The 21,234-nt window shown below is 41.0% G+C and overlaps 1 protein-coding gene across 2 annotated transcripts in view; it reads left to right on the top strand.

The window, feature by feature from the left end:
- The window catches only part of uprt (uracil phosphoribosyltransferase (FUR1) homolog (S. cerevisiae)), a 34,164-nt gene that overhangs the window by 11,283 nt on the left and 1,647 nt on the right, over positions 1-21,234 (top strand). Inside the window, exons 2-7 of one of the 2 annotated variants that reach the window (XM_063061031.1) lie at positions 1,684-1,726; positions 2,453-2,522; positions 7,258-7,320; positions 9,386-9,547; positions 10,421-10,519; positions 12,683-19,958. In XM_063061031.1, coding sequence (XP_062917101.1) covers positions 1,684-1,726; positions 2,453-2,522; positions 7,258-7,320; positions 9,386-9,547; positions 10,421-10,519; positions 12,683-12,789 — 544 coding nt within the window. In that variant the 3' untranslated portion in view covers positions 12,790-19,958. Of the gene's footprint in view, positions 1-1,683; positions 1,727-2,452; positions 2,523-7,257; positions 7,321-9,385; positions 9,548-10,420; positions 10,520-12,682; positions 19,959-21,234 lie in introns of those variants that run through there. The other variant, XM_063061032.1, reaches the window with a different exon arrangement.

The following is a 21,234-nucleotide window of genomic DNA, read 5'->3' as shown; positions in this document are numbered from 1 at the left end:
GGTAAGGGGGAAGTTTTTGAGAAGCATCTTAAAGTATGAGATAGCTATGTGGAGAAATTTGGCAAGCAAATTCCAGAGTTTAGGTCCCATGCAGCAGGAAGTACGGTTGTCGGGAGGAGTGGGGTATCAATTGTGCTGGAATTGGAAAAGGTGGAGGTTGGTAGGACTGGGAATTACATGGGTGGGGAGGGCTGAGGTCATGACAGGATTTGCCAGTTCCCAGCTTGAGGAAGTGGGAACTTCCTGAAGTGAGATGGTGTGTCATGGTAGCGTAAAGCTATTACAGTGCCAGCGACCCAGGTTCAATTCCCACCACTGCCTTTAACGAGTTGGTACATTCTCAGATGATCCCGTAGATTTTTTTCCCAGGTGCTCCAATTTCCTCCCACATTCCAAAGGCGTATGGATGAGTTAGTAGGTCATGTTTAATTGGTCATGTGTGTAAGTGGATGGCAGGGCTCACTGGGCTGGAAGGTCCATTACCGTGCTATATCTTTAAATAAAATTTTAAATTCAGAATTGGGTTTATTATCACCGGCATGTATCGTGAAATTTGTTATCTTAGTGGCAGCAGTTTAATGCAATATATAATATAAAAGGAAAAAAAAACAAAATAAAATAATAAATAAATAAGTAAATCAATTATAGTATACATATATTGAATAGATTAAAAATCATGCAAAAACCCCCAGAAATAATATATATTAAAGTGAGGTAGTGTCCAAGGGCTTAATGTCCATTTAGGAATCGGATGGTAGAGGGGAAGAAGCTGTTCCTGAATCGCTGAGTGTGTGCCTTCAGGCTTCTGTACCTCCTTCCTGATGGTAACTTAATTAAATTAAGTTCTTCTTGTGAGCAGTGACGCTTGATCTTGCTTCACCTGACAAGAAATGGTGAGTGACCCAGAATACATCAGGAAGGGAAAAGAAACTTAAGACCAGATTCAGATCCAAAGTAGATGGAAAAAATGTCTCTTCACTTTGACTCCAATTGCTGAGAGCCATGAGTTCCTCTTGCAAATCTCCTCCTAATTTGACTGTACTTGATAGCCTTAAGAGAATTCATGGCATGGCTGCTGTGTGAATTAGATAATATTGTATTAGTGCAATCCTAAATTGAGATGAGATGAGGTCATTGGCTAATTCTGCCATTGATCAGGTCTTGGGAGACTTGAGAGTGAGAGTGGCTGTTCGCCATGGAGAAAGTGTGGCATTTCCTGGCATTGAAAGGACAAAGTGCATACAGGAATTGATGTTTGTTTTTGATCCAAACCTATTTCCTGATACATTGCCGTGTAGGCCCTTCCAACCCTTTGAGCCTTGCTGCCCCAGCAACCCCTGACAAACCCGATTAACCCTAACCTAATCATGGGACAATTTACAATGACCAGTTAACCTACCTGGCATGTCTGGACTGTGGGAGGATCCAGAGGAGATAAACACTAATTTCATGGGGAGGATGTCCTTGCAGAACAGCGCCAGAATTGAACTCTGAACTTCAGAACTTCCCAAACTGTAACAGCATCACACTAACTACTTCACTACCATGGTGCCCATTGAAATTGCTTTGCTTTGGCTTGAATTGCAATATAATTTGTTGAAGGGTTAAGGGGATGCACTAAAATAAGATTTGTCACGGTTTTGCCTACATCTAAAGAGGCTGCTACTTTTCCTTTGTCCCCAGAACAACAAGCAGAGGAGACTTTGTGTTCTGTGCTGATCGCTTGGTGAGTAGAAATATAAAATTAACATAAATTCTGTTTTTTTAAAAAAAAGAATTAATTCTCCTTGAAGCCCTCAGTTGAGATTCTTAGTAGTAGTAGTCATACTTTATTGATCTCGGGGGAAATTGGTTTTCGTTACAGTTTTTCGTTTCGTTACAGAAATTGGTTTCCAAAAAAGAAAGGAGTAGGTGTGGCGATGGTAGAGCGTGGCAGGGCTGTAAGCATAGAGCACTACAGCACAGAAACGGCATTTGACTAATCTAGTGCATGCTAGCTTGGTTTTCTGTCTAGTCCCATCTAGCTGCACCTGGCCCGTAGCCCTCCATTACCTCCCTTATCCAAGCTTCCCTTAAATATTGCAATCGAACGCGGGTCTGCCATTGCCGCTGGCAGCTCGTTCCGCACTCGCCCTACCCTCTGAATGAAGAAGTTCCCCATCATGTTCATCGTTCACCCTAAACCCTTTGACCCTCATTGTAGTCTTGCTCAACCTGAGGGGAAAAGGCCCTGCACCTACTCACCCTACCCATCAGAATCAGCACCTCTGAAATGACAATTTTTTAGATCATGGAATGCCATTTTAAAAACAAAACTGCATTTGACATTTTTCTTTAATGGCCAAGAAATAGGCATTGTTGCTGGAGTTGTTTTATAGTCCTGCCGTAAAATGGTCACTAAATCTGTCAATGTAACTGTACGGACAATATCACCTGGAATATTATATTATAGATCAGACTCGTTGTCGAAGAAGGACTGAATCAGCTACCATACACTGAATGTACAGTTACAACTCCAACAGGTATGAAATAAACGTACTGATATAACTCAAATGTTGCCATAATTGGCATGTCTCACTGCTATACTCAACACATACATCTTGGGGCCTAAAATGGGAGACATGCTCAAGGTTCTTTTGTGTGGCTTGCCAATGACTATTTTGGCCATGGCCACGTGCAGCATAGTTTTAGCGCCATAGTCCCATTAATGAATGGGACTTGAACATTTTCACTTGCATGTTGTGTCATCATTGAGTGCACAGGTAAAGTATCAAGTAAGTATACAAGCAGGTTTGGCCTCTGGTGGGGATTGTGGGGATTATGGGGAAGAGAGGCCTGTGTTTAGGATTTGTTTGGGTCTCAGATGGGCATTGTTCAGGTTTTGGGGTGGTGAGGAGAAAAGGAGTTGAGGCTAGCACACACAAAATGCTGGAGGAACTCAGCAGGTCAGGCAGCATCTATGGAAAGGAATAAACAGTCGACATTTTGGGCAGAGGCCCTTCTTCAGGATGGAGAGGGAAGGGAGTAGATGCCTGAATAAAAAGGTGTGGCGGGGAGGGGGTGGGGGTAAGAGGCTAGCTGGAAGGTGATGGGTGAAGCCAGGTGGGTGGGAAAGGTTGAGGGCTGGAGGGTGGACAATAGGAGAAAGTGAAGGAGGAGGGGACCCAAGGGGAAGTAATAGGCAGATGAGAAGAAGTGAAAGGTCAAAGTGGGGAATAGAGGAGGGGAGGGGGAGGGGAAGGGGAAATTTGTTTTACTGGAAGGAGTAATTGATATTCATGCCATCAGGTTGGAGGGTTCCCAGATGGACTACAAGGTGTTGCTCCTCCACCCTGAGGGTAGCTTCATCTTGGGCCAAGAGGAGGCCATCAATTGAGATGTCAGAATGGGAATTGGAATTAAAATGTTTGGAGTCGGGGTGCTGTTGTGAGGATTTGATAGTGCGGGGATGAGTAAGTTACAGATCCCGAGTGGGATTCCAGTTCTAAACTGGGGCCCGCTCTGAAATGGCATTATTAATACACCCTTCGTTTGAGAGCACCCAATAACAGGCAAATTTCAGAACCTGACTCGATTTCCCAGGCAATGCAGAAATCTTGGTAACAGCACAATTAGTTTCTAGAAGTACCTACTAGCTTACTCTTGGAAGCAAATCAGTGCAGAACCCTGACTGGTAAAATGACCACCAGCATCGGGCAAATCTCTCCCTTGTGACTCCTGCAACTACAGAAGTCACCAGCCCGAGGAAATCAATCAACCATTAACCGATAAGTATTGATAAATAATGCCACTGATAGGACTGCTGGATGATTTATGTTTCCTATATTGGAACATCTCTTGCTGATTGTATGGTAACCTGTGGATGTCATCTCTGAAGTAGCAGTTGTGGTGTCATTTCAGAGTTGTTTGCCTTTGGAATTTTCTTTCAAAAAAATTATTTTTATTTATTACAAACAAACAAAAAAAAAAGCACATCTGCAAAAACCACAACTGTAACAAAATCAAATTAAATATTGAGCAGCAAAAGGGAGAAAGATATAAAGGCAAAAGTAAACGTATACAGCAGAGGTTCACCGCACCAGAAAACCTCAGTCCTCACCCCATGAGAAAGTCCAATACAGGGGCCCATATCCTTTCAAAGATGTCCCCTCTGTCTTCTTTACATAGTCTCAGTCTCTCCAAATGTAAAGTATTTGCCAGTTCTCAGCCACAGATCGTACGTAGGCAGAGTCCATTTTCCACATTTGCAGGATTAACTTCTTAGCAATCACCATTCCAAACAATACAGCCATTTTTTCCATACATACTGGCTGAAGATAGGGAGCTTGTTGCTCCAAGGATGGCTATGAGCGGGTCTGGTTCCCACCACTTCCCAAAAGCCTCAGAGAAACAGTGAAAAATACTTTTCCAGTATGCATGAAGCTTACAACATGACCAGAATGATCGTGACAAGTTACTATTCACAGGTTTACATCTATTACAAACTGATGAAACATCAGGGTAGAAACTGTGCAACTTTTCTTTGGAATAATGGAGTCTATATGTTGTTTTAAACTGTTTAAGTCTGTGTCTGACATTGAATTTTGACCTGCCTACTTCACTTGCCCCCTAGCAAGTCCTTACCAATATAGAAACATAGGAAAACCTGCAGCACAACACAGGCCCTTCAGCCCACAATGCTATGCCGAATATGTACTTACTTTAGAAATTACCTAGGGTTACCCATAGCCCTCTAAGCTCCATGTACCTATCCAAGAATCTCTTAAAAGACCCTATGGTATCCGCCTCCACCACCGTTACCGGCAGCCCATTCCACACACTCACCACTCTCTGCGTTTTAAAAACAAAACTTGCCCCTGACGTCTCCTCTGTGCCTACCTCCAGCACCTTAAAACTGCTGTCTCGTGTTAGCCACTTCAGCCCTGGGAAAAAGCCTCTGACTATCCACACGATCAATGCCTCTCAATACCAATATATGGTATCCATTGCGATTTGTCCTGCAAGTGTACTTTTGCTGTGGGTCCTGTTTAGCTGTTTAAGCACATAAGTCACCAGACAATGGACGCCACCATCCAAATTGGGTGTCCAGTGAATAGGAGTTTACTGAGCTCCATATTGATGCCCAGCTGGGACACAGCAAGAACTTGCTCTGATCAATGTGTTTTACTGCCCTTTATAGTATGGGTAGATTTGCAGGGCGGTTCTTGAAGTGGAAACGGCTTCCTTCAGAGGCTTGGGGTGTGGTGCTGACTGTGCGCTGTCTGAGTGGAGTTATCATACTCTCCCTGCGACTGTAGGTGGCTTTTGAATGCTTCAGATTGCTCTCACGGCCCGGAGGTGAGCTGGTTGGTCAGCCGGACATGTGAGGAGCCACGACCAAAGGTCACAGCTTACTGCGGATCACTAACTCAGTGAAAGACAACCATTGGTTTGCCCGAAACCTGTTGGTCTGGCAGCACGTCGTGGAGGCACGCTGTCGACTGCAGGATGACATGCTGGGGAATGCGCTGAAGCTTGGTGCAGCGACTGGAAGGGCTCTGGAAAGCACCACAGGACATGGCTCTTCCACTATTGGAGAGGAAGGACCGGGCTGGATAAGGAAGCCCCTGAATTATTGTAGTAGCATACGATTGGCATGGGGCCACATGAGTGGCACAGTGCTGTTGACTTGTATGAATGTAATAGAACAGTATGAAAGCATTTACTATGAATGTGAAGAATGAAAAGGCATTGCATGGTTTATTCTTGTAAATATTTTATTATGAAGTTTATTTTGATATATTTAAAAAAAAACATGCTGGGCAAGTTTGAGCTGACTGGAATTCCACCTGCTCCGTGTAGTGTCTTAATTAAGGTGACTTTCGATATTGATGTAGTGTGTCAAAAAGCATAAAAGGGAAGTTTAGAGAGAATCAGTTTCGGGGAATAGAGAATTAAAGAGAAGAGGGAATGGGACTAATGGGGTTGCTTTCTGGGTGTCAGTACCAACTCAATGGGCCAAATGGCCTCCTTTGGTAATGTTATAAGATTTCTTTTAAACCTTCATTCTCCATTTGAGGAATATTAGTAAATTGGAGGAGTTTCATTGAGCAAGTCAGAGATGTTTCATCACAGCCCTCCTGAACATGTTTGAGTCAAAACTTTTAACATGATGGGCTTTGACTAGCTTCCCACTCCTTGTGCAGTCAATCGTAGAGAACAGCAGCAGAGAGCAGAGCTGCTCCTGTGACAGCTAGTGGAAGAAGCTGCTGAATTTAAATATATTTGTAGTGAAATGAGCACCTGCACATTTCAAAGAACGTAAGAAATAGGAGCAGGAGTCGGCCATCCGGCCCGTCGAGCCTGCCCCGCCATTCAATAAGATCATGGCTGCTCTGTCCGTAAACTCAGCTCCGCTTACCTGCCTTTTCCCCATAACCCTTAATTCCCTCACTATGTAAAAATCTATCTAACTGTATCTTAAATATATTTAGTGAAAGCCTCAACTGCTTCCCTGGGCAGAGAATTCCACAGATTCACCAATCTCTGGGACAAACAGTTTCTCCTCATCTCTGTCCAAAATGTTCTCCCCTGAATCTTGAGGCAATGCCCCCTAGTTCTAGTCTCACCTACCAATGGAAACAACTTTCCTACTTCTGTCTTAGCTATCTCTTTCAAAATTTTGATCCCTTCTCATTCTTCTGAATTCCAGAGAGTATAGTCCCAGGCGACTCAATCTCTCCTCATAAGTTAACCCCTTCATCTCTGGAATCAACCTGGTGAACCTCCTCTGCACTGCCTCCAAAGCCAGTATATCCTTCCTCAAGTATGGAGACCAGAACTGCACACAGTACTCCAGGTGCGGCCTCATTTTATTACATTTATGCATGAACAATGTAACTATGATATTTGTCTACTCCAGACAGCCACTAAATACAGAAAAGACATCAACTTCCAACCCCTCCCCCCGCCCAGCACAAGAAAGAGAAGAAACAAAACTCTCAAGCCCAAAATGCCCTCCTCTCCCACAGCAAAAAAAAACCCGGGCCAATAACCATCTGGACTCGCAGAAAAAAGCGGCAATGGTAACAATCCCTGACTGTTTGATTGTCCGAACTAAATATTCTACTTATCCAGTGGAAAGTAAGCGGACGTCAAATGATCTGATATCTGATGATTTGCAGCTTATGAGAATGGTGGCATAAGAGCAGGAAGGACTGTGAGGAATTTGGACGACTTGTGTGATGCTAACCTCAGTTAATCTTTAATCTTATACAGGCCATAAATATGAAGGAGTGAAGTTTGAGAAAGGAAACTGTGGTGTTAGTATTATGAGAAGTGGTAAGTAATCATTGTCTACAGATTTTTGTCAGCGAGCATCTTGCAGTAGGCAAATATTTTGACATGATGGAGAGGACAATAGCTTGATTGGAGTTGGCTGGGGCAGGAGTAAGGCAATATCGAATATCAGCCTTTCCCCATCCCTCAGTGTGCCTTATACTCTTTTTATCCTTCCTACTTCAGTGCCTGTCGACACGGGGAGAACGTCCAATCTCCTCAGACAGCAGCGGGAACTGGATCCCAAACTTACAGCTGACACAGTAAAGTGTTGCACTAACCTATACACTGTTGTGCCACCCCCAGCCAACTATGACAGGAATGTTGTCCAGTTTCATTATCCTGATATGCCTGAGAGTCTGTTGGTTCATTACTATGTCAAGGAAAATGATTGTGATGTGTTAAGCATTTTTACTGCTGGATCAAAAGATAATTTAACTGGGAATGTTGGTGTGGCTGTTTTTGTGCCTGAATTACAGGTAACAATAAAGGAACATCTTTCTAATCATTTATCAGGTTTATACAGCAGAACTGGTTGCCATCATTTTGGGCTTACACTGGGTGGAGGGAGTTTGTCCTTGCAAAGTTGTAATTCAGATTCTTTATCGGGTTTCACTAGTATTGAAACAGGTCATTCTAGCAGTTGGTCAGATTTACTGCTGGAAGCTCTTTGAACTTTATGTCATATTCAAAGTATTGGTTTACATGCTCTCTTCTTGTGGATCCCTGCACGTAGAGGTGTTGAGGGGAACGAGTGGGCTGATTGGCCAAAAAATCTGTTAAAAGTTCAGCTGTGGATGTAGACCTTCCACTTGGTGAATCAGAAGCCAAGGGGTTGGTGGGGCTAAGAATAGGGGATTATGGCAAGACTTGCAGGATAATGGGCATGAGAGGAGACACCTTTACAGTTTACACAACACTTTTGGATTGATGGGAGAAGAAGGTAAAACAAGAAGGGAAGGAATTATATTTATTCGATTTAGAATTTGGCATACTATGTTTAATTATTCCTTGTATTTGGAAAACATCACTCTGGGGTGTGTAGGTTTTGTCATCATTATGAAATGGTTGAACACATTTTACAATGTGAAGCATATAAGGTTGAAGGAAAGCAAATGCAGGCTGCACGGCTAGCTTTGGGCGTTGATAGTTCTTATTTAAAAACTAAGTTTCGGAAATGACTTTAATTCACAATATTGTCTTTCATTATTTACAATCTTTAGAGCTTTTTGGGGTAATTTTAATTCACATTTGATAAAGAACTAGTAGGGATTTTTATTTCTGAACTCTCTGCACCACATTCCAGTCTAGTTGGTGGTGGTAATCCACCTTTAAATTGGACTGCCAACCGCCATTAAGAGTCATCAGAAGAAGAGACTCTTATATAAAAGTTAATAAAGTTAAATACTCTTTTAATTAATACTCATTTGATAAAGTAGAATATTCAAAAATACATGCCACACTGAGGTTCTCCTACCAAGTTCTGCAGTTTGATGTGTAGGGTTAATCTGAAAGGACTCGGAGTTATCGATTCATACAGCATGAAAACAAACCCTTCCACATCAGTCATCCAAGATCTGTATCAGAGCTAATCCCATTTGCCTTTGTTTGGCTCGTAACCCTCTAAACTAGGTGTTCCCAATCTTTGTTATGCTGTAGACCCTTACCATTAACCAAGGGGGTCTGTGACCCCAGGTGGGGAACCCCTGCTCTAAACCTTTTCTATCCATGTGCCTGCCCAATATCTTTGAAATATTGTAATTGTACTGTACCTGCCTCTGCAGCTCACTCTACATACTCACTACCTTTTTTTGTGAAGAGGTTTCCCTTCAGTTCCTTTTAAATCTTTCCCCTCTATATTAAATCTGTATCTTTTAGTTTAGACTCCTCTACACTGGGACTATGACTAATTGCCTTATTTTTTTTTATTCCACCGTTGTTTTCTAACTTACCTCTAAGTTACCCATCTGTAACAACTTCACACAATGAAAGCTAACTTGAATTCACAACTAACAGTTCAAATGTCTGCAATAGTTGGAACAGAGACTAAATCAGAATGTTCATACAGGTGAAGCCATGGAGCAGGGTTTACGAGATTGTTGTCGATCAATACGCATTGGAAAAATCCTAATCCAAAGTGATGAAGAGACGCAGAGAGCAAAGGTCTACTATGCAAAATTCCCACCAGACATCTACCGCAGAAAGGTGCTTCTAATGTACCCAATATTGAGTAAGTACCATGTGTTTTTTTTTTGAACACTTTGAGAAAGGAAAGATCTATATGGATGAGAAAGCTGGAAATGAGTTTACACCAGGCATGTACTTGGTATAAAATTAAAACCTGTTTGATCCAAATCTGATCTTAAAACTTTTATTTTAAATCCTGACCATAAAACTAGGTCCAGTCGGGTTTGGGTCAGGTACCTGATGTATCACATTGGGGTCACATGCAGCGTGATGATCCTTTTCACAACTAATGATGCTGGGGAAATCAAGATGAGTTGACTGATCAGATAGATCTAGATTTCATGGGAAAAGATTCCAATTCAGGAATTACTGAAGACTTTGTCATCGATTCTTCATGTTTAGCTATTTTAACTGAATGCAGCATTCCCATATCAACTGTGGATAGTTGCACAACTTGTCTCTGACTTGTATCAGAGAAGCTGTAAGGATGGATTATCCAGTTAGAGGCCTGGATTTTCCTGTCACTAATGAAGGAATGACACAATAAATTTGTTGCTTTGCCCTGCAATTTGTGGTAATTAGAAACCCAGTTAGTTGCTTCCCAGATCATTCATTATCCTTTCTGCTGCCAATACTTTTTGGAAGTGCAAACATTATGTTGGCCTCAGTTTTGCAAAATAGTACAACCTTAACATTGTTCTTGTGTTTTCACCATTTATTCAGAATAGGTTTATTACTTTACTAGATTACACCAAAAATGTTCGCACTATGATAGTAATTCCACAAAAATGAGAAACTCTGAGAACTACTGATGATCCAATGGATAATTCACAGCTACAAGGATAAAATGGCCTGGACTGATCTGAGATGAAAATTTCCATTCTGGATAATGGCTGGTCATCTATTTATACTGCAGGCACAGGCAACACAGTTATAGAAGCTGTGAAAGTTCTGATCGAGCACGGAGTGCAGCCAAACCATATAATCCTACTCAGTCTTTTTTCAACTCCACATGGTAAGTAAGAAACAGACTTTAATATTGGGATGTACACACAAACTTTTTTTTTACATAAAAGGTGCAAGAACTAAAAATGTATTTTAAAACTAAAATTACTGTCTCTAAGCATTGTACAATCAGAATGGCTACATGGACTTGTGGCCAGATTTAGAATGCTGGCGTGAACAGTGAATTCGGTTTTCTCCTTCACTTTGTTGTAAAAATTTTAAAGATTAGATTTATTTCGTCACTTGCACATCGAAGCATACAGGGAAATATGTTGTTTGCGTCAGCAACCGACACAATCAAAATATGTGCCAGGAATTACATGCAAATGTCGCCATTCTTGTGGTACCAGCGTAGCTTCACACAACCTACTAACCCTAACCTATAGGTCTTTGGAAAGTGAGAGGAAACTGGAGCACCCGGAGGGAAACCCACACGGTCATGTACAAACTCCTTACAGACAATGGCAGGAATTGAATCTCAATAGCTGGCACAGCAGAGCGTTACACTAACTGCTATGTTACTGAATCCATCCAGGCAGCAGATGCTAACATGGTCAATTGTGAAGTGCAGCCAAATTTTAATTTTCACTCCTCGGCTGAATAATACAGCCTTACGTTTCCTCTCCAGAGGAAGTAGGAGTGTGCTGGAGTGAATTTGGAAATATCAGGTCTGCAATCCACTGATGTCAAATAGGTTTCCTTAAACTGGTAAAACCCTTTATATTTATACTTCCATTGAGCTGGTGTTTAAAAGTATCTGAGTGGTAGTGTATGCTGGGTTATTCTTCACTCAACTTTGGATATCAGGAAAATGTTGCATCAAAATTAATGAATGAAGATTCACAGCAGTTTTCAGGCATGTAAAAACCCTCCATTTTCTATGTGACCATCAAGCTTTTCCCCTTTAACCCAGTCTTGCTTTGCTCTCCTCTGCTGCTGCCAGCATTTTCCTCTTCATTTGCCAGGTTCCGTTCTTCAGTTATACAGAGGAATGCCATCTTTTCCCATTGTCAATTTAGCATCTCAGCCTCAGTATTTCTTGTTCCCTTGTACCTGTGTGATCCTGCTTGGCATCCACATGTTCTGTACTATTAGGTTGTTTATAATCAGATTATAATATTTCCTGCTGAAGATTGGGAAAATCCGAGGATAAATCACAATTTTCTTTTCCTTCCCACTCATCATTCATCATCTCAATCCCTTCTAGATTCCCTGAAATGAATATTTTAATACAGCCCTTTGTTACTGACCTGAATCCAAAAGACCTGGATTACTGATCCTGAGGCAAATCCATTACATCCATTGTTGAAATTAAATATGAATAAGTTGCGTTCATAATGATGAATATCAGACTACTTAGTTAAAAACCCAAGTTATTAGCTAATGGCTGACAAGGTAGGAAATTGCCATCATTACTATTTAGGCCAGTATGTGACTTCAAACCCACCATTGAAGAGTTTGGCCTTAAGTGCCCTCTGGCTGTTTGGATATTTCATGGCCTTCCAGACCTCATCCAATGGAAGATTATTGAATTGAATTTCTGATCTATGTGATCAATTGTAATTTCCAAATAGTTCCCCCATCCACATTGCTTGGTACCACTTTAGGCAAATTCAAACATAATTCCTGTATTCTGATATGATCCACCATCCCTCAGTACAAATTTTAAATTCTACCTTCTTGCTATTTGTCACCTTAGAAACCTTTTCCTTTGAACTCCTGGTTCCCCCCCCCCCCACCCCCAATCATTAATTCTGCTGTTTGGAGCAATTGTTTGAATTTCCTGCTCCCCACTCTTTGAAATTTTCTCTTTTTCTGTTAGCTCTAACACCTGTTTAGAAATATTTTGAAACGTAAGCCATATTGCTCAGGTGGGTATTGGGAGTACTTTTTAGCAGCAGCTGGGTTGTGGAATTAGCGTATATGGATTACATATACATGGTTGAAAGTGAGTGCGTTGTTGGTTATGCTGCATTAGTGACACTTGCTTGTTGTCCAGTGTGAATGGCTGCACAGTTTGCTTTTCAAGTACAACACTTAAACACTTGCACTTTGCGCTTGTAACTCCGCAAAGATGTGTAGAATTCTTTATCACCAATAGAACAGAGATTTCCTGTGGTTTTCACAAATTACATTAAAACATCAATTTGGTTTATTATTTTCCCCTATAAAGGTGCAAAATCTATAATAGAAGAATTCCCTGAGATCACAATCTTGGCCACAGAGGTCCATCCAGTGGCACCCACCCACTTCGGACAGAAGTATTTTGGCACGGATTGAAGCGCAGATGGGATCCAAGCAAAATCTTTGAATGCATCGTCACTGCTTCCATGGATAAAGGCCTAGTTTGATTCTAGTAGGTGTGTTTGCCCCCAACCAGCTCCCAACCCTACTCTTTGTGGCAAGACAAAATGACAACTACACATCTGAGAGCATTTGATCTGATTTTTTTTTTGCCTCAAGTTCTTTCAAGTTACTTTTATGAGATGTCAGTTCTCTAAAGCACATTCCAATTCCATCATGTTTGCACTGTGCTTGCATGTGTGCTTTTGACATTTATTCATTTTAGCATATTTATTGTTTGCAGCTAGAGGCAGTGCCTAATTGTAAATTAAACTATAATTAAATGTTTTTTTTTTAAAAAAAGCATTAAATTGCATTCTAATTATTTTGCGGTTCCCTTGTCCAGTTTTTCTATTTTCCACTTGAGATTATAGTTTCACCTAAGTGTCACTTTTCACTGTAGCTACAGAGTGAACTGGCTGCCTTTCAGGTTATGGACAGGATGGGCAAGTGGAAATCACAAATGATTCCATTCACAATCTTAGACACACAAGTGCCAAAGGGTCTAGAGGGGCAATTACAATTGCCCTGATCTGTGGAAAGAAGGGGGTAGTCAGTGGTTTACATTAGGACTAAATGTAGTTGCAAGATAGTTAGAAAGACCTACAAAATGCTGTAGGAAAACAGCAGATCAGGTAGCATCTTTTGCCTCGAAACATTAACTCTTTACTTGTCTCCAGAGTTGCTGCCTGCTGTGTTCCTCCACCATTTTGTGTGTGTGTGTTTGTGTGTTACTCTGGATTTCTTACATCTACAGAATTTCTTGTGATTACAATGAATGTTTCCTCCTTTTTTAAAAAACTGCAATAATAGAAACCAGACATCAAACCTGGGATCTTTCTAAACATTAAGTGTAGTGCCACAACAGAGCTGCCTCCCAGTCCTAATTGTTCATAATTTTTGCAACTGTGTCTTACCAAGGTACAGCTAAAGTTAGTTAATAATTTATCTACATTTCAGGATATCAGATGAGAAGGCATTGGAGCAGGAGTAATTCCGTGCATATAATCTGCAGTAAATTATATTGCATATTTGTGGCAATGAATTCTACAGATTCACCACTGTCTGGCTAAAGAAATTCCTCATCTCTAGTCTAAAGGGACATCCTTCATTTCTGAGGCTGTGCACCCTGGTCCTGAACTTTCCCTGCTATTGGGAACCTCCTCCCCACGTCCACTCTATTTAAGCCTTTCAATATTCGATAGGCTTCAATGAAAGTCCCCCATTCATTCTTCTGAATCCCAGCCTGTATGGGCCCAGTACCAGCAAACACTGCTCGTTCATTAACTCTTTCATTCCTAGGATCATTCTTATAAATCTCCTCTTCAATGCCAGTACATCCTTTTCTCAGATAAGGGGCCAAAAACTACTTTTGTTCCAAGTGTGGTTTGACCAGTGCCTTACAAAGCCTCAGCATTACATCCTTGGATCAGTAAGATTCTCTCAATGTTTACTTGAAAACAGTTCGGCTTTTGTGTAGCAGTGCTATTATTACAGATACTGCCCTGCTGATGGAGCAAGTTGAAACAGCCACTGACAGCTGAGAGCTGAGTTTCCTCCCCATTTTCAGTGGGAACAGCACAAGTAGTGGGAAGTCTGCAGTGACTCTCTGATAATCACTGAGGTCAGTGTCAGAGCACCAATGCATTTGCCTGACTTTGCATTGCTGCGGGACTCTCGTAAGCAGTGCATGAGGAAGAGCAACAACCAGAATCCCCTGCTTGTTCAAAAAATACTTCCTGGAGACTCAATAGACTAATCATTACTTGTTTTCTTCATGTTTATTTTTCTGCAAAGGCTTATTTCTGTTTTCCTCTTGTGGCTAGACCAGTACTATGTCTTTCCCTGCAGATCATGTTCATTGTAAGATGTCAGATGCTTGACTTACAGGCATCACATGATATTTCTCAATGACAAGATTACACCCACGCAAATTAATCTGTACCCACTGCCTTCAGCTTCCTCACTGAGGCATTTGTGCTTCATGTTATTCAATCATCTTTGACTTGGTGCCAAAACCCACTGGCCTGTGGGTCCAGATAGTGGTTGCATGGATAATCTTCTACGTATGTGTAATGACAATGCTGTTAAGGTATGCAGCAGAGTTATTAAGAGGGTGGTGAAAATGTCAAGCATTATTATGCCCGAATGTTTGTCTCTTGGTGTTTTGGTGGAGAACATGGGCAGGAATCTTTTAAAGGTTGGAGAAATTTTATTATATTTCACCTCCTTTAAAACCCGACACCCACAACAATGGGAGTGCAAAGGAACAGGTACAAGAAATCCACAAGTAATTCAGTTTGGAGGCTACAGGTGAATGAGTTTATAGAAAGATGGATCTGCATGAGAACTGATTGCTTCTTGGCCTGGAATCTTATTATTCTTACTGAATATTCTGAAACATTGTCTTTTTAATTTCACTCTCTTGAATATCACTACCTGCCTAAATCAGAATCAGAATCAGGTTCATTATCACCAGCATGTGACTTGAAATTTGTTAACTTAGCAGCAGCAGTTCAATGCAATACATAATCTAGCAGACAGAGAGAAAAAAATAAACCAGTAAATCAATTATGTATATTGAATAGATTTAAAAAATGTGCAAAAAAAAAAAAAAGAAATATTGTATATTTAAAAATAAAAGTGAGGTAGTGTCCAAAGATTCAATGTCCATTTAGGAATCGGATGGCAGAGTGGAAGAAGCTGTTTCTGAATCGCTGAGTGTGTGCCTTCAGGCTTCTGTACCTCCTGCCTGATGGTAACAGTGAGAAAAGGCATGTCCTGGGGGCTGGAGATCCTTAATGGATGCTGCCTTTCTGAGACACTGCTACCTAAGGATGCCCTGGGTGCTTTGTAGGCTAGAACTAAAGATGGAACTGACTAGATTTACAACCTTCTGCAGCTTCTTTCGGTCCTGTGCAGTAGCGCCTCCATACCAGACAGTGATGCAGCCTGTCAGAATGCTCTCCACTGTACAACTATAGAGATTTTTGAGTGTATTTGTTGACATGCCAAATCTCTTCAAACTCCTAATGAAGTATAGCCACTGTCTTGCCTTCTTTATGACTACATCGATATGTTGGGACCAGGTTAGATCCTCAGATCTTGACACCCAGGAACTTGAAGCTGCTCACTCTCTCCACTTCTGATCCCACTGAGGATTTGTATGTGTTGCTTCGTCTTACCCTTCCTGAAATTCACAATCAGCTCTTTCGTCTTACTGACATTGAGTGCCAGGTTGTTGCTGTGGCACCACTCCACTAGTTGGCATATCTCACTCCAGTACGCCCTCTCATCACCACCTGAGATTCTACCAGCAATGGTTGTATCATAAGCAAATTTGTAGATGGCATCTGAGCTATGCCTAGCCACACAGTCATGTGTATATAGAGAGTAGAGCAGTGGGCTAAGCACACAGCCCTGAGGTGCACCAGTGTTGATCATCAGCGAGGAAGAAATGTTATCACCAATCTGCACAGATTGTGGTCTTCTGGTTAGGAAGGTGAGGATCCAATTGCAGAGGGAGGTACAGAGGCCCAGGTTCTGCAACTTCTCAGTCAGGATTGTGGGAATGATGGTATTAAATGCTGAGTTATAGTTGACGAACAGCATCCTGACATAGGTGTTTGTGTTGTCCAGGTGGTCTAAAGCTGTGTGGAGAGCCATTGCGATTGCGTCCGCTGTTGACCTATTGTGGCAATAAGCAAATTGCAATGGGTCCAGGTCCTTGCTCATTTTCTCTTTTCTTGTAAATCCACTATTTCTTCTTCTGTAAGCAGATCCTTGATGGAATATAAACTGAAATGACAATTAGAACACACTCCCAGTGGCCATTCTATTAAGCACAGAAGTGGAGCCCTGTGTGGTCTTCTGCGGTTGTAACCCATCCTCTTCAAGGTTCAACCTGTTGTGCATTCAGAGATGCTCACCACTGATGTAATGTGTGGTTGAGTTACTGTCAGCTTGAACCAGCCTGGCCATTCTCTGACCTCTCATTAACAAGGCATTTTGCCCACAGAACTGACGCTCACTGGACGTTTTGTTTTTGTTTTCCCGCACAGTTCTCTGTGAACCTTATTGTGCATGAACATCCTGGGAGATCAGCAGTTTATGAGATACTCAAACCACCCTGTCTAGCACCAATAATTATTCCATGGTCAAAGTCACTTGGAACACAATTTTTCGCTATTCTTACGTTTGGTCTGCAACAGCAACTGAACCCTTTGATCAGGTCTGCATGATTTTGTGCATTGGGTTGCTTCGGTAAGATTGGCTGATTAGATATATGCATTAACAAGGTGTACCTAGTAGTCGCTACTGCAGACATCCCACCTCTCCCGGAAGTTCCGGGAATCTCCCGCATATTAATAGTGGCTCCCTGATGCCCGCAAATTATATACAAAATCACGGAAATCAATTTTTTTGAGAGAGAGAGACAGCAAGCAAGCGAGAGCGCGCGAGCAAGAGAGCAAGCGAGAGCGCGAGAGAGTGCGCGAGCGACCACAAGAGAGAGCGCGTGCGCCATGGCAGAATGTTCCAAAAAAAGAAAATATAAAAAGTACGTTACCCCAGACTACACTGAAGTGTACCCCTGCCTAATAGGGGTCAAAAATAATGACAGTGTTGCTGGCTGCACTGTTTGCAACAGTGACATTTCTATTGCCTATGGTACATTAAGACTGTAAAAGACGTGTTGAGGTGAGTTTAACAGGTGTCATTCGTTCATTAGCATAGCTAACGTTATTTAAACCAGCTGGCTGGCTGCTAAGGAGCTACTCTATTGCAGACATCCCACCTCTCCCGGAAGTTCTGGGAGTCTCCCGCAAATTGATGGTGCTACCTCCCTGAAATGAGTTTTTGCAGGGTGGGATCTTTGCTACTGAGGATAGCGCAGGACAGACCCTTCATTCCAGCCCATGTTGTGCTCAATTTATTAAACCAATGACTCTGAATCTTATCCCTCTTCCCTGCACGTTGATCATCTCTCTCCCTTCTCTGCATATTCACATCCCTATCTAAGAGTCTCTTAAAGACTTCTATGCTATCTGTCTGTACAACCACCTCTAGCAGCGCACTCTATAGTAGTATCCACCACTTTTTGTCTGAAAAGAAATGTTGCCTCACACATCTCTTTGTACTTAAATACATGCCCTTTGGTACTTGCACTTTCAATGCTGGGGGGTGGGGAAAAAGGATACTGGCTGTTTATTGTATCTATGCTACACATGGGTTTCTACCCACTCTAAAGAAAACTGCCTTAGCTTTTCCAACCTTTTGTCATAACATATTCATTCAAACCCAGCAGCATCCTGGTAAACCTACCTACACCCTCTCTAAAGCCTCCACATCTTTCCTGTAATGAGGTGACCAGAACTGAATGCAATAGTCTAAATAGGGTCAAACCAGAGTTTTATATTGCAGTTACATAATTTCCTGGCTGTTGACTTCATTGTCTTGACTAATGAAGGCAAGCTTATCATATGTCTTCTTTACCACCTATCACTTATAAATTATGTGTGTGTGACAAACAGATATCCCAGTACAGTTTCCTGCAATACATCACAGGATACAGAGCTCCATTCAGAAATAAAGACTATCCACTGCTAATATCTGTTAACTATGGGTAAGCTAATTTTGGATCTAACCAGCCAATTCACTGTAGCTCCTGTGCATCCTAATTTTCTGGATGAGCCTGCCAAGTATCTTAGTAGGACCGGGAGGCTGTCTGGTTTTTCTGGATTGGCTTCTTCCTCCCTCCCTGTGCCCCCCCCCCCCGACCCCAGGACACTCATTAGTTATCTGGAGGTCTGGTCCAGAGTGCTTATTCATGCCTTGCATCTGCTTTGTAGGCTCTGCTTCTATTGCTGACTTGCACATCACACCCCGATATAAGAGTTATGTGATTATATACGGATTCAGGAATTCATCACTGTATTCTGGATCCTAAACTGCAGGTAAAGAACTAAATGGAATGTATACCAGCACTAACAAGATATAATCATAAAATAAATAAACAATTGCATGAAACTAGTTTCACAAAATAAGTAATGGCGGTCATATAAAACTGTATTGCAAATGACTAATTTATGTATAATACCTGCTTTTGTGCATACTGCTGATACTTTCCTAACTTTGATTAAAATAAAATTTTTCAGTAATATAGTGTATCTGATCATTAATTTCCAAGGAAAAACAGTTTAAAGCAGGATGCAATAAACATTTTAATAGCAGCATTTGGATGTTGAATCTTTTTGAAGAAATTGCTTGATTTTCCCCTAATGATCCTCTTTTCCTTTAAAAACATCTCGTTAAAAACCATTCCTTAAAAGATGATTGAATGCATCTGAGCTCTGTTACATTGATGCCCTCTAGCTAAAGTTACATCTGAATTTCTGAAATCACAAGACTTGACTTGCGCACTGTAGCTGTTGAATTGTCCCTCCTAGTCTTTTTTTAACTCCTCCGATTTCTATTCTATTCACTTTCCACTTGGGACTGATCTTGTTTTTTGACTCTTAAAATCATGCAGGCCATCTAGAATACTGGCTTCTACCCAGTTTTCCCTTGTTGATACTTAAAAGGTGCTGTACATCTTTATTCTACTTTTCCCATTATAATGGTAAGGAGATACTATGTTGGAGTCATAATATTGTTCAATTTAAAACCAAAGGGATTGAAACTATTATTTGCTATGCTATTATAACTGGTGATCTTGCTCTCTAAGCGTTTGTAACATGGTTCAATCTTAATTCCATATTACTCGTGGCAAATATATTTGATTCTCACTCAATAAAAGGCATTAAGAATCCAACACTTCATAAACATCTTTATTGATATAAAGATCTTTATAATAAAATTTTAAGATATCCTAGAAAGTATTAAGAGCGCAGTTAAAGAAAGTCAATGACATGGGCTATAATGAAAAATAATCAGTGCATTTCAACATCTCTGCATCATATAAAACACCAGCGGTTTGCTACTGACTAAACTTTTCTTTATCCCAAAAGCTGGAAGTGCTGAATCATGACTTACAATTTGTTGGACATTGCAGCAAATAAGCAATGCCCTCTACTTCATACCCAGAATTTTAAATCAAAGCCTCGACCCCAAGAGCAATTGAAAAGAATTGTTTATCAGTTAAATTGTGAAAATCATTTTCAAATAATTTGTAAAAACAAAATTCATTGAGTTTTACTGCAATACTTGATCATTTTAATAGTGTAGGTGTAATTAAGGTTCTCTTCAACATGGTACAGGTACAGATATAATGCAAGTACACCAGATGAGTGGAAATTAAATCTCAAGCACAGATGTGAGAAGGCAATGTGCTTTCTTACTGCAGTTGGAACATGTAAATGATAAAGGATGATACTTTGGTCTATTTTCGAACTGGAAAAGAAAGCCCTACTTGTCAGATAGATTTAAATTTTTAAAGCTCCAAAGCTGGCTAAAATACTCTCTGTGACAAACTATTGTTTTCTGAATGGCACACAGCTCAAATTATACCATAAAAATACTTTAAATCACTTTCTAGAATCAGAGCAGGCTAGCACTTTATATTTGCTACTTCATTTTTATTACAATTTATTTAAACACATTATATCAGAAAGTTTTCAAGTGTTTTTAGTGTGAAGCAACATCAGCTTAACCACAACCGACGATGTCCTAAAGTACAATGCCTCTTTTTTCTTTTCTTTCTTATAACAACATAATGAAAGTCAAATGAATGTATGTATAGTAAACAAGCAAAAAGCAAAGGAAACCCTACCACCCCATCTCCTTTCCCCTTCCCTCCCCTCCCCTCACCCCTCCCGTATGTGCTGGTTAGGTCCTACTGCCCCCCCACACTTAGTTCAGCTGTCAGTCTCTTCTAAATACAACAGTAATGGTTGCCAAGTGTTTTCAAATTCCTTGAGTCTGTCCTTGATAACGTATCTTATCCTCTGTAGATGCAGAGTATCCATTAATGCAGCCAGCCATTGTCTGAGTGATGGTGTTTCCTCCTTTTTCCAGAACATCAGTATGAGTTTCTTTCCATTAAGTATGCCATAGGTCAGGAGTTGTTGCTGGTTAGCCTGGAATTTATTTGACCTCGCAGAAGTTCCAAAAATTATTAAAATGGGGTCTGGTACTATCTGAACCTTTAGTACTTTCGATAGGACCTCAAGTATTTGCTTCCAAATACTCTTGTATCCTGGGACATAAAGCATAACTATGTAACAAATTTGCTTCTGAGGACTTGCATTTCTCACACATTGGGGACACCTCTGGGAATATCTTATGAATCCTTACTTTTGACTAATGTAGTCCATGTAGGATTTTAAATTGTATTAAACAATGCCTGGCATTGATGGAACAGGAGTTAACATACTCCAAAGCCTC

Source organism: Mobula hypostoma, chromosome 10 (genome assembly GCF_963921235.1).
Source record: "Mobula hypostoma chromosome 10, sMobHyp1.1, whole genome shotgun sequence".
Lineage (NCBI taxonomy): Eukaryota > Metazoa > Chordata > Chondrichthyes > Myliobatiformes > Myliobatidae > Mobula > Mobula hypostoma.
Note: the sequence above shows the minus strand (reverse complement) of the source record. Positions and strands in the feature narration are given on the sequence as shown.